The 13,378-nt window shown below is 62.2% G+C and overlaps 2 protein-coding genes and 1 long non-coding RNA gene across 3 annotated transcripts in view; 2 read left to right on the top strand and 1 right to left on the bottom strand.

The window, feature by feature from the left end:
* The window catches only part of LOC146427211 (Fc receptor-like protein 3), a 31,553-nt gene that overhangs the window by 7,071 nt on the left and 11,104 nt on the right, over positions 1–13,378 (bottom strand). Inside the window, exons 3-4 of the mRNA XM_085082594.1 lie at positions 4,455–4,685; positions 3,940–4,203 (exon numbers count right to left, since the gene is read on the bottom strand). Coding sequence (XP_084938720.1) covers positions 3,940–4,203; positions 4,455–4,685 — 495 coding nt within the window. The remainder of the gene's footprint in view (positions 1–3,939; positions 4,204–4,454; positions 4,686–13,378) is intronic.
* Positions 6,065–8,645, top strand: LOC146427214 (Fc receptor-like protein 2). The gene is made up of 6 exons (XM_085082179.1): positions 6,065–6,069; positions 6,448–6,620; positions 6,880–7,066; positions 7,152–8,056; positions 8,179–8,475; positions 8,551–8,645. Exons 1-6 carry the CDS (start codon positions 6,065–6,067, stop codon positions 8,643–8,645), a joined length of 1,662 nt encoding a protein of 553 aa, XP_084938305.1.
* Positions 8,728–9,560, top strand: LOC146427213 (uncharacterized). The gene is made up of 2 exons (XR_014856506.1): positions 8,728–9,114; positions 9,255–9,560. It is a non-coding gene; the product is annotated as an uncharacterized LOC146427213 (long non-coding RNA).

Raw genomic sequence — 13,378 nt, 5'->3', positions numbered from 1 at the left:
TCGTGGGGTAGTTACTTTGTGAGGTAGTTTTGGATGTTTTTGCAAATAACTCACATGGGGTTAAGCTTAGGGTGAGCTTCACATAGTTAATTGCATTTAATAATTTTTGTAAATCATTCGATATTTTGACAGAAGGATTTAAGGTTAATTGCTATAGCTTTATATTTAGTTTAGTTAATATTCACTCTAAATATTTTAAAAGGGTTTTACTGAATTTGTCTAAGATACCGAGTTGGTTTACAAACTAAGATATTATGCACATAATGATAACTGATGCTTTGAGGAGACAGTTCAAAAATTAACTTTGTTAAGGTATACTTAAGATAAACACTTTTAAAACTGCTTTAGCCAGGAATTTAGCTTTTGTTCGAGGTTTTAGTCATTAAGGTGTTATTATTCATAAAAGCTGGAAACAAGTTTAAATTATAACTTAGTTGCACTAGTTAGCAGGGTACTTTGAAAATGCATTCACGAATTGATTTTTGGAGCTTTGGAAAGGATCTCTCGTGGCACAGCTGGCGCTTGTTTGCATCACTCGCGGCAGGGCGGTCCCGGTCTCGGGCTGGTGATGGTTTCAGCGAGCAGAAGGCGGTGAAAGAGGCATGGACAGCCAGCGGCATCGCCCATCGGGGTGCCTTGTGCGACTTCTGCCTTCTGCTTCAGTTGACAGGAAACCGAGGTCGGAGTAACTTCTGTTTCGCTCTCGGGTCGCGCAGTCCGCACGGCGCACGGCGGGGCTGTTCCCGGGCGGCGCGGCTGCTCGGAGCTCTCTCCGCCGCCGCGGCGCGTCTCGGCTCTGCGGGCGGTGGCTCTGATCCGGCAGAAGCTGCCGTTCTTTGTCTGCGGTTTGTCTGGGCGGCGGTGGGGCGGAGCGGGCGTGCGGCGCTGGACTCTGTGGCACACACTGACCCCTCGCCACTCTGTCAGGGGAGCTGTGCTTATTAATATCGGGAGTAACTTTATCTAGTGCTTTTTTCTTTTGTTTTCTCTTCTTGCTCGGCAAGAATATTGCGGTGCAAGTTTTCTGTGCTGCTGCAAGTCTTATGGCTCTGCTCGCGTCTAGCAATTCATAAAACAAACAGTCAAATACTGGATCAGGATCAACAAAAATTCTCTGGCTTTTCTTACGGCAGTTAGTCTTGCTAATTAATTCCCCGCTTTTCTAAAAAGCATTGTGATAAGGTTTAGGGCTACCTCTATTTCCATTTCGGTCCAGCTGGTGACAACACCTCGGTCGCTGCAGTCCCGCAGTCGCCGATAGCAGCCTTTCCAGAGTGTAGCTCCAACGGGCGGCGATCCTCCCCCCTGGGACGGATCAAGCTTCGGGTCGCAAGTATGCCGCGATCCCCGGCTGCCCGGCTTGCTGCTTGCCGGGGCTTCCTCGTTCTCGTCACACCGAGTCGAGACTTTTACAATGTCCCCTCCGCCGAGTCAAGAGCTCCTGGAGGGTCTAGAATCACTTCGGGCTCACCATTTGCGACGAGGGGAAAGACGAGACCACAGACCCAGTATGAGTGATTTTTAGGCTTTCCCGTTTATTTCACGGCGAGCGTGGTTTATATATTGTTACAATTGCTTAGGCACTATTTCATTGCCTAAATACAAAAGATACAATTCGAATTCCACTGTTGCTATTTTAGGATACTCTGCATTCCTTCAACTCCAACTTCCCAGCGGTACTTCCCACTGTTTTCCCCCCAAAAGCCCCAAGGTCTGTCCCTGGGCTCCTGTCCTGTCTGCACAACTTGCTCTTATCCTGTCTGCACGACTTACATTTGTCTTGCTGCTGCAGCCTAGTTGGCCTGAAAGGCTTCCTTAGGCTGCTCCTGGTTCTGCTCGCACAACATTCAGGGTTCCAGAGAGTCATGGCCGAGATTCTGTAACCATCCTGTGACACCACTGTGCAGCCACTGCTCCCAGTGTCCCCAGTGTCCCCAGTGTCCCCACTGCCCGTGTGCGGCCAGTGCCTCCCAGTGTCCCCAGTGTCCCCACTGCCCCTGTGCCGCCACTGCTCCCAGTGTCCCCAGTGCCCCCAGTGTCCCCAGTGTCACAGCACATTTTCATAGATGTCACCGGAGTCCTGCCGTCGCCCGCGGGGTCCTGGCAGCTCTGCGTAGGTCACCTGGGGGGATGTGGCACGGGGTGGCCCTGCGAGAGACAGTGGTTGGGGGAGGTGACACCCGTGGGTGACGTGTTCCTGTCGCTGTCCCTGTCGCTGTCCTTGTCCCCAACACCCAGACTCACCCTCTGCCCTCGCTCTGCTCACGACCTGGCTGTAAAGCACCTCCCCATCCTCCGGGGGGGCCGAGGGGACCCTGCGGGGACAAGGGGGTGTCTGTGGGGCCGGGGGGGTTTTGGGGTGGGGTAAAAGGGGGTCATGGCTGCAGCCCCCCACTCACGTGTCCTGGGGCTTCCTGGCGGCTGCAAGGGAAAGAGGAGAGGTGACTGTGGGGTCCCTGAGGCCACCGAAACCTCCCGGGACCCCTGACTGCCCCCGGGACCCCCGAGCAACCCTGAACCACCCCAAAGCTCCGGACCCCCTGAGCCCCCAGAGCCCCAAGCCCGGCAGGGAGGGGAAACCTCCCAATTCCCGCAGGACCCCCGAAAAAACCCCAAAATCCCAACGCTGCCCCAAACCCCACAGGACACCAATAGGGTCACTGGGGGTTCAGCTCCACCCCAACCCAGGGGCTGTGGGTGTCACCCCATCGCTCTCCCACTCTGGGGGGCTTCCCGCCCCTCCCCGGGACCCCCAGTGTCACCCACCCGTGCGGTGCCACCGGCGCCAGCCCAGGATGACAGCCAGGAGCAGAACCAGGAGCAACAGGGAACCACCGACCCCTGCAGCCACTGCTGGGGACAGAGAGGGACACACTGGGGTCACCAAGAACCCCAAGGGTCCTGCACCCCCAGTGACCCCGTGTGACCCCACCTGTGCCCCAGTGTCCCCGCGGTGTCACCTCCAGGGCCAGCTCTGGGCTGAGCGCCCGGAACACACGGTGCTCATCCAGCTGGTTGGTGGCCACGCACTGGTAGGTGCCAGAATGTCCCACATCGATGTCCCCAAGCTCCAGCAGGGGACCCTGGGCCACCTCCTGCCCGTCGCGCAGCCAGGTGAAGGTGACAGGTGCTGAGCCCACCTGCACCGAGCAGCGCAGGGTCACGTTGTCACCTGTGTGCACCTGGAGTGCCGGGGGGCCAGGGGTGATGGTGGCATTGGCCACGGGCACTGCGGGGACAGAGACGGGGCTGAGGGAGCTGCAGCAGCTGTGGGCAATGAGGATGGGATGGGTGGGATTGGGGATGCCGAGTTTGGGGTCACCCCCAGCCCGAGGGTCACTCTCACCCAGGACGGTGACCATCAATGGGTCACTCTCAGCCACACTGTCCCCATTGCTGACTCGGCACCGGTAGCGGCCACTGTCATTGTCGCCAACGCTGAGCAGCACCAGCTTACGGCCAGTGCCCAGCGGTGTCCCCGAGCCCTCCCGGTGCCAGGAGAAGGACAGGGGACCTGTCCCCGCGGCCACAGCGCAGTTCAGCACCAGCCGGTCACCCAGTGCCACCTGTCCCCCGGGGGGCTGCGATGACAGGGACACCCCTGAGACTGGGATCCCTGTGGGGGGACATGGGTGTGATGGGGACATGAGGAGGGGAGGGAGAGGAGATGTAGGAGAGGATGGAGGAGAGCCGAGTGGGTGAGAAAGGGAGCGATGGGAGATTCAGGGAGGGGAGAGCTGCAGGGGATGCAGGGGGTGAGGGGATGCAGACAGGGGTGGTGTGACCTGGGGACACTGGAGGGACCTCCAACAGGGCTGGGTGACCCGGGAGGCTGTCGGGAAAGCATGGGTGTCCCCAGGCAGTGATGGGAGATGGGGACGGTGACCCCAAGGCCGCTGGGGACAGGCTGTGGGGCTGTCGGGGTTTTGCGGTGCTCACCGTGCACTGTCACTGTCACCGGCTTTGACTCCGCCCACAGTGACATTCCGATGCTCACCCTGCCCTTGCAGCGATAGCTGCCGCTGTGGTTCAGCTGCAGGGGGGACAGGGACAGCTCGGTCCCATGGCCAGACCTTGCCAGCTCCTCCTCCTCGCGGTAGAAGGACACCGAGGTGACAGGGGAGTTCTGCCAGCTCCGGCAGCGCAGTGTCACCGTGTCCCCCTCCAGCAGCGGCCGCGCTGGCACCTGCAGCACCAACGGCTCTGGGGACAAGTGGGGACACATCACACCGGCATGTCCCGATGGCACCGGGACCCCCCATTGGGTTACACCCAGCGTCCCAGGGGGTCCCCAATTCCAACAGTGGTGTCCCCTCGCGCTGGGATGCTCTTGGATGTCCCCGTGTGCAGGGGACAGGCTCTGGTCACACCAGGGGGTGACCCAGGCAGCAGAGCTCACCCAGAGCCCTCGGGGTCCCCGCGGGTGACAGGCTGGGGACACCAAACTCCCTCACCGTTTATGACGCTCACGGAGGGGCTGCGCCCGGTGCCGGGTTGGTGACAATTATAGGTGCCACTGTCAGCGACAGTGAAGTGTGCAGCTGCATCCTGCCACCAGTACTGACCATCCTTGTACCAGGTGGTGACACCGGATGTCCCCGAGCCCTGGCAGCTCAGTGTCACTTTGTCCCACCGCAGCGCTGGTGTCCAGGGGGGATCCACGAGGAGCTGGGTGGTTTGGGTACCTGCGGGTGACAGGGGACACCAGCCTGCCAGGGCCAGCACAGGGCTGGGGACAGCAGGGCAGGGACATGGCATCCCTTGGGGACTCACCAGCGAGGCTGAGGCTCTGGGCTGGAAGGGAGAATGGACAGGGTTGGGTGGGGTGGAACCTCGGGAGTCCGTTGGGCTGCTCGCTATTGCCACACTTGTCCCCAGGACAGAATCCCTGGCTGTGTCCCCCAGGACAGAACCTGTCACCCCCCGGGTGACTCTGAGCACAAACAGCCTCTTCCTTCTGCTGCAGGAAAGGGAAAGTGAAAGTGTTGGGGGCACAGCCGGACACCCCCATCCCCCACAGCCCCCCAACCCTCCCTGAACTCCCTTCTCCCCCTCCTCAGGGTCACCCAAACCCGATCCCTGCTCAGGAGCTCCCCGGGATCGCCGAGCCGGGAATTGGGGCAGTGCGGAATTGAGGGGAAAAGGGAAGAAATGGAACTAAAGAGAGGGAAAAGCCCCTGGGTGGGGAAGAGGGGGAAGCACAGAGGCAGAGCTGCCCGGAATCCCCCCGGAGTGACCCCCAGGCCATGAGGAGCCCGAGGGGCTGTGCTGGGCCCTGGGTCACCCCAACATCTGAGGCACCCAGTGCAGGAGCTGTGACCCACATGCCCACCCAGCCACTGCCCATCCCTGGCACCCCCATTGCCCTGGGAACCCAACCATGGCACCCCCATTCCCTATGTCCCCCCAGCCTGGCACTGCCATTGCCCAGGGTCTCCATGGCCCAGGACCCCCATTGCCGAGGAGCCCCCCTCCCCTTGATTCCATCCCCTGCACCCTCCCTTCCCCCAGGACCCCCATTGCTCTGGGACCTCAATCTTTGGCTCTCCTGAGCTCCTGTGTCCCAAATCGTCGAATTCCCGTGTCCCACCATGTCCCCAGCCTGTCCCACCATGTCCCCGCCATGTCCCCGCCCTGCCCCCAGCTTGTGGCCAGCCTGTCCCCTCCCTGCCCCCACCATGTGTCAAACACCTCCGGGCGCGAGATGTGACCTCGCTTCCTTCCCCTTCGGCCCAAGAGCCACCAACAGGGACAAGTGGCCCCGGCAGTGTGTGACAGCCAGCCCGGATGGCCAGGGACAGCGGGATGGCCGGGAAGGTGGCACTGCTGCTGTGGGGTGAGTGCCCTGGGCACAGGGGTGACAGCCCAGGGATGGCCCTGGGGAGGCAGAGAGCGGTGGGGAGGGGGCACAGGGGGCTGCGGGGTCCCCTGATGTCCCCAATGCCAGCAGAGCCAGTCCGTGGGGGGTGATGCTGGTGTGACTTGGTTGTGGAGTGTGGACAGGGACATGGGGACAGGAATTTGGGGACAGTGATGCGGGCACAGGGACAAGAGGCCAGGCACCATGAGGTATTGGGGACAAGAGCTTTGGGGCTTGTCGCTGCGACCTGTGTCCTCATGTCCTGCATCATCCTCGGGTGGCCACAGTGTCCCCATCCCTGGGACATCCGTGTCACTCTGATGTCCCCACAGGGACAGTTTGGGGACACGCTTTGCCCCGGGTGCTGCTGTCCCCATGGTGCCACCTTAACCCAGCCCTGTCCTTTCTCCCTTCCAGCCCAGACCCTCAGCCTCGCTGGTGAGTCCCCAAGGGATGCCATGTCCCCACCCCGCTGTCCCCAGCCCTGTGCTGGCCCTGGCAGGCTGGTGTCCCCTGTCACCCGCAGGTGCTCAGACCACCCAGCTCCTCGTGGATCCCCCCTGGACACCGGCGGTGCTGTGGGACAGAGTGACACTGACCTGCCAGGGCTCGGGGACTCCCAATGTCACCACGTGGTACAAGGATGGGCAGCTCTGGGGGAAAAATGACGGGATCCACCAATTCCGTGTCACCGAGGTTGGCACCTACGAGTGTCACCGACATGGCGCCAGGCGCAGCTCCTCCGTGAGCGTCTCAAATGGTGAGGGAGGTTTGTGTCCCCAGCCTGACACCCGCGGGGACCCCGAGGGCTCTGGGTGAGCTCTGCTAACTGGGTCACTTCCGTCGTGTGACCAGAGCCTGTCCCCTGCACACGGGGACATCCCAGAGCATCCCAGGGCGTGGGGACCCTATTGGAACTGGGGACCCCATGGGCACTGGGTGTGACACAGTGGGGGAGTCCTGGTGCCATCAGGGCCTCACAGGCCCTTCCAGTGTGACAGGACCCTCCTGTCCCCCAGACGAGGTGGTGCTGCAGGTGCCAGCGTGGGCGCTGCTGGAGGGGGACAGAGTGACACTGCGCTGCCGGCGCTCGAGTGGCAAACCGGTCAGAGACGTGCGCTTCTACCGCGGGGAGGAGATGGTGTCGGTGTCTTACACTGCGGTAGTCTTTTCGCTGTACCCGCTGCGGCTGAGCGACAGCGGAGTGTACAGCTGCAGGAGCTGGGAGAGATGCGAGAGGTCGTGTGTGTGGGTGTACTCGGAGCCGGTGACAGTGACAGTGCGCGGTGAGCACCCCTCAGCCTGTCCCCAGCACACTCGGGGTCACCATCATCTCCCCCACCTCTGTCCCAGAGCTCTTCCCGGTACCGGTGCTGGAGCTGGAGGGTCCCCCCGAGCCCACCGAGGGGTCCCCCCTGACTCTCAGCCGCCTCAGCACCCCCAGCCCCCTGCGGCCCCGAGCCCCCCTCCTGCACCTCTTCTACCGGGACGGGCAGTTGCTGGGGGGCCCGCAGGGGTCCCCGCAGCTCCTGCTGCCCGCCGTGGGGGTCTCCCACTCGGGCAGTCACAGCTGCGAGGTGCGCTCCGAGGGGGGGGCCGTGCGGAAGAGCAGCGCCCGGCTCCGCGTCACGGTGCGCAGTGAGTGCGGGGATGGGCACGGCAACCCCCACAGCCCCCCCGGGTACCCCAGACACAACTGGGGACACTCAGCCAGATTGCAGGTCCCTCCAGGGTCCCCAGGTCGCATCACCCCGGCCGGCATCCGCTCACCCCCTGCATCCCTCCCCATGTCTCCCCTCCCTGAATCTCCCACCGCTCCCTTTCTCACCCACTCGGCTCTCCTCCATCCTCTCCTACGTCTGCTCGCTCCACTCCTCATGTCCCCAACCCCTCCTCATGTCCCCATCACACCCATGTCCCCCACAGGGCTCTCACTCTGGGAAGTGTCCTTGTCATCGCAGCCCCCCGGGGGACAGGTGGCACTGGGTGACCGGCTGGTGCTGAGCTGTGTGATGGCAACGGGGACAGGTCCTCTGTCCTTCTCCTGGCACCGGGAGGGCTCGGGGACACCGCTGGCCACTGGCCCTAAGCTGGAGCTACTCAGCGTTGGCGTGAATGACAGTGGCCACTACCGGTGCCGGGCTAGCGACGGGGACAGCGTGGCCGAGAGTCCCACACTGAATGTCACTGTCTTGGGTGAGCGACACCCTCGGGCTGGGGATGACCCCACCCCTGAAATCATCATTCCCACGCATCCCCTCCCCCCACACCTGATGCCAGCCCCTCCCCCAGCCTCAGCCCCGTCTCTGTCCCCGCAGTGCCCGTGGCCAATGCCACCATCACCCCTGGCCCCCCGGCACTCCAGGTGCACACAGGTGACAACGTGACCCTGCGCTGCTCGGTGCAGGTGGGCTCAGCACCTGTCACCTTCACCTGGCTGCGCGACGGGCGGGAGGTGGCCCAGGGTCCCCTCCTGGAGCTTGGGGACATCGATGTGGGACATTCTGGCACCTACCAGTGCGTGGCCACCAACCAGCTGGATGAGCACCGTGTGTTCCGGGCGCTCAGCCCAGAGCTGGCCCTGGAGGTGACACCGCGGGGACACTGGGGAACAGGTGGGGTCGCATGGGGTCACTGGGGGTGAAGACTCCTGAGGTGAGTGGTGACCCTCATGACCCATCTGTCCCCAGCAGTGGCTGTGAACGTCGGCAGGACCCTCCTGTTCCTGGTGCTGCTCCTGGCTGTCATCGGGGGCTGTCACTGGTGGCACCGCCCGGGTGGGTGACAATGGGGGAGCCATGGGGGTCCCGGAGTGAGTTTGGGTTTCCCCTCCCTGCCGGGCTTGGGGCTCTGGGGCTCAGGGGGGTCGGGAGCACTGGGGACACTGCAGTCGTGCAGAACTTCATGGGGTTCAGGAGTTCCTGGGGTCCAGGGGGGAATCAGTGTCCTGTGGGAATCGGGGCTGCAGTGGGGATTTGGGGATCCCGTGGGGATTTGGGGGTCCCGTGGGTGGTTGGAGCTCCCGAGGTGCCAGGAAGGTTCAGGGGTCTCGGGGACCCCACAGTCACCTCCTCCCCTTTTCCCTGCAGCCCCCAGGAAGTGCCAGGACAGGTGAGGGGGGCTCCGGCCATGACTGCCCTTTCCCCTCTCCCCAGACCCCCTCAGACACCCCTGATCCCCGCAGGGCCCCCCGGAGCCCCCGGAGGAAGGGGAGGTGCTGGACACCCCCATGGAGGGCACCGAGAGGGCAGGGGGTGAGTACGGGAGGGGACAGGGACAGGGACAGGGACAGGGACAGCGACAGGGACAGGGACAACGACAGGGACAGGGACAGGGACACGTCACCCACGGCTGTCACCCCCACGAGGGTCCCCACAACTGGTGTCTCTCGCAGGGTCCCCAGGGCGTTCCCCCGGCACTGTCCCCCCTCGGGATCCACAAGTGACCAAGGCGGAGCTGTCGGGACCCTGCGAGGGACAGCAGGACCCGAGTGCCACCTACGAGAATGTGCTGTGACACTGGGGGGACTGAGGGACACTGGCGGCACTGAGGGACATCGAGTCTCCCCAGGGGTCACTTCTTCCTCTCCACAGCACCCCCAGCGCTCCCCATTCCCATCCCACTGCCAGGGGGGCACAGGACCCTTTTCCCTCTGATTGCACTCCAAGCGCAGCTTTTTGATTAAAGCGGCAGAAATGGGTTTGTTTGTTCAGCTCTGTCTGTGCAGCTCGGGAGGGAGGAGGGTCCAGGTCAGGTTGTGAGCAGATCCTTGTGGGATTTGCGGGATTTTTGGGGCTCTCTGAGTCCCCTGGGGAGGGTGACAAAATGATCAATTGGGGAATTCCCAAGTTCAATCGACTGGGATCAATTGGGTTTCCTCGCAGCTGTCCCCGCAGAGGGGAAGGAGCTGCCGCTCGCTGTTTGTCACCTCTCGGTTACACCCGGCAGGGGCTCAGGGACCTGCGGCGGTGCCACCCTGTCTCCATCATCATCGATCCCGCAGCTGCCGAGCCCCTCGGGTCGAGCTGGAGCCCCGAGAGCCCCGAGAGCCCCGAGAGCCCCGGGACGGAGCCGGGGACAGCCTGAGGTGTCCCCCCAGCCCAGCCCAGCCCCGCCGCAGCCCTGCCCGGTGCCCCCCGGTGCCCAAAGCCCCGCAGCCGGCGCTCCCCGAGCGGCTCTGAGCCCCGCAGCTGCTGCGGAGCCTCGGCCGGGCTCAGCCCTGGGGCGGGCGGGGGGCGCCGGGAGGGAGGGAGCGGGAGGCTGGGGGAGAGCAGGGAGCCCGGCAGGAGCCGCCGGGCCTGCGGGAGCGGAGTGCTGGGCTCGGTCACCGGGGCAGGTGGCGCTGCCATGGCGCTGCGAGTGGCGCGACTGTCCCGGGCTGCGGCAGCGACGGTGGCCATGTGTCCGGAGCGGCTGGGACAGCGTGTCCGGAGCCACTGTCGCCATCCGGCCGGGGTCACCCCCAGCCCCAGCACGGCCGCGGGGCATAGCCGCTGCTCGCTATTGCCACTCTTGTCCCCAGGACAGAAGCCCTGGCTGTGTCCCCCAGGACAGAACCTGTCACCCCCCGGGTGACTCTGAGCACAAACAGCCTCTTCCTTCTGCTGCAGGAAAGGGAAAGTGAAAGTGTTGGGGGCACAGCCGGACACCCCCATCCCCCACAGCCCCCCAACCCTCCCTGAACTCCCTTCTCCCCCTCCTCAGGGTCACCCAAACCCGATCGCTGCTCAGGAGCTCCCCGGGATCGCCGAGCCGGGAATTGGGGCAGTGCGAAATTGAGGGGAAAAGGGAAGAAATGGAACTAAAGAGAGGGAAAAGCCCCTGGGAGGGGAAGAGGGGGAAGCACAGAGGCAGAGCTGCCCGGAATCCCCCCGGAGTGACCCCCAGGCCATGAGGAGCCCGAGGGGCTGTGCTGGGCCCTGGGTCACCCCAACATCTGAGGCACCCAGTGCAGGAGCTGTGACCCACATGCCCACCTGTGGTGGTTTTGATTGGCCCAAAACATCAGCGAAGTGTTTTTAACATCTAAGAGAAATTTGAGCCCCTCAGAAGCTGTTGTAGTAGGCCTGGGGAGGTGTCTGAGGGGTGGGGTGTGGCACAAAGATAGCTCCTGTGTGTCCTGAGTGCAAGTTCTGGAAGTTTTTACATCAAGTCCAGCAGAGCCAATCTCTGATGGCTCTGAAGGTGATGGACATGCTGCTGGCCAAGTTTGGGCCAATTGGAAGTGCTAGTTACGCCTCTGTGAAAACATATTTAAGAAAAAGTCAAAACAAAGCAGGCGCGCGCTTCTTTCACTTTGTAGTTGGAGGAGGAGGAGGTGCAGGTGAAAATATGTGAGGGAGAACAGCATGGAGAGTGCCAAGGTCAGTGAAGAAGGGGGGAGAAAGCGGTGCTCCAGTGCTTCCGGCACCGGAGCTGAAACTTTCTGCTAGCCGTGGTGGAAGCTATGGGGGAGCCAGAAATTCCTCCTGCAGCCCATGGAGTCCATAAAGATGCAGAAATACACCCACAGCTCTCTCCAGAGGAGGAGGTGGGTGCCTGGAAAAGACTGTGAACCAGTGGGAGTCTCATCTAAGAGTTAAAACTGCAAAAGGCCTTGACTGAGAGAGATAGGCCTTGCTCCTGGCATGGAAGCAGCTTAGCCTCAGCTCGGGAGAGTCTGCACAGCACCTTATGGACAAAAGACTCATGTTGCAGCAAAAATTCGGGCGGGATGTTGCTCATGAGATTAGACCCACGTCAAAGAAGTTCCTAGAGGACTGTCTCTCGTGGGAAGGACCCCTGGCTAAGTAGAGAACCTCTTTTCCTAATTAGACTAACCAGAAGACCCCTCAACCTGCCCCCTGTCTGTGTTGCTAGTTTGCAAAGAGGGAAAAAAGGGGGGGGGTGAGTGCAGAGACTGCTTCTTAAGAGGGTGGGGGTGAGAGCAGAAAACTGTCTGAAGAGAGAGAGAAACAAGCAGAGATAAAGAGTATTTATAGTAGAAAAATTGTGGTGATGAGTAAATTTGAGAATCTGCTCTGTGGACTGAAAAGAGACCCCACACCCTGCCCCCCCCCCCCCCTGGCTTGTGGATTGTAGAGGAAGAAAGGGGGTGAATACTATAGGTTCGTAAGAGGGAGGGAGGGGTGTGAACAAAATAATGTATGAAAAGTATATTTTTACCTTGCATCTATCCTCCAATTCTGTTAAATAATTAAACACTTTTTACAACTTTAAACTTGAAGCCTGTTTACCCTTTTTCGTGCGTCCTCCTAGCAAAAATCCTGTCTCAAACCCACGACACCACCCAGCCACTGCCCATCCCTGGCACCCCCATTGCCCTGGGAACCCAACCATGGCACCCCCATTCCCTATGTCCCCCCAGCCTGGCACTGCCATTGCCCAGGGTCTCCATGGCCCAGGACCCCCATTGCCGAGGAGCCCCCTCCCCTTGATTCCATCCCCTGCACCCTCCCTTTCCCCAGGACCCCCATTGCTCTGGGACCTCAATCTTTGGCTCCCCTGAGCTCCTGTGTCCCAAATCGTCGAATTCCCGTGTCCCACCATGTCCCCAGCCTGTCCCACCATGTCCCCAGCCTGTCCCACCATGTCCCTGCCATGTCCCCGCCCTGCCCCCAGCTTGTGGCCAGCCTGTCCCCTCCCTGCCCCCACCAGGTGTGAATCGCGCCCGAGCGCGAGATGTGACCTCGCTTCCTTCCCCTTCGGCCCAAGAGCCACCAACAGGGACAGGTGGCCCCGGCAGTGTGTGACAGCCAGCCCGGATGGCCGGGGACAGCGGGATGGCCGGGAAGGTGGCACTGCTGCTGTGGGGTGAGTGCCCTGGGCACAGGGGTGACAGCCCAGGGATGGCCCTGGTGAGGCAGAGAGCGGTGGGGAGGGGGCACAGGGGGCTGCGGGGTCCCCTGAGGTCCCCAATGCCAGCCGAGCCAGTCCGTGGGGGTGACCAGGGTTGTGGGGTGGCCGTGGGGACAGGAGAGAGGGGACAGAATGGTGGGGACAGTAATGGGGGACACGGGTGTGGGGAGGGACCATGGGGCTGGGGCGGGTGTGGGGACAGGGGCAGGGACACAGGGCTGCAGGGACAGGGACAAGGGGACAGGGGGACAAGGGGAAGAGGGGAAGAGGGGACAAGGGGACAAGGACCATCGGGATTGGATATGGGGACAGGTGCTGTGGGGCTGGTGGGGGTGACCTGTGCCAGCACGGGGTGGCCGCGGTGTCCCCATTTCCGGGAAGGCCACAGTGTCCCCCTGCCCTGCCTGAGCACGGGGTGTCCGCAGTGTCCCCATCCCCGAGCGCTCCGTGCCACTGTTGTGTCCCCAAGCGGACTGTTTGGGGACAGCCCCCTCACCTCGTCCCCTGGGTGCCACTGTCCTCATGGTGCCACCCTTGCTCAGACCCTGTCCTTTCTCCCTTCCAGCCCAGACCCTCAGCCTCGCTGGTGAGTCCCCAAGGGATGCCATGTCCCTGCCCTGCTGTCCCCAGCCCTGTGCTGGCCCTGGCAGGCTGGTGTCC

The sequence above is a fragment of the Lichenostomus cassidix genome, chromosome 25 (assembly GCF_008360975.1).
Source record: "Lichenostomus cassidix isolate B80296 chromosome 25, HeHo_3.0, whole genome shotgun sequence".
NCBI classification, from domain to species: domain Eukaryota; kingdom Metazoa; phylum Chordata; class Aves; order Passeriformes; family Meliphagidae; genus Lichenostomus; species Lichenostomus cassidix.
Note: the sequence above shows the minus strand (reverse complement) of the source record. Positions and strands in the feature narration are given on the sequence as shown.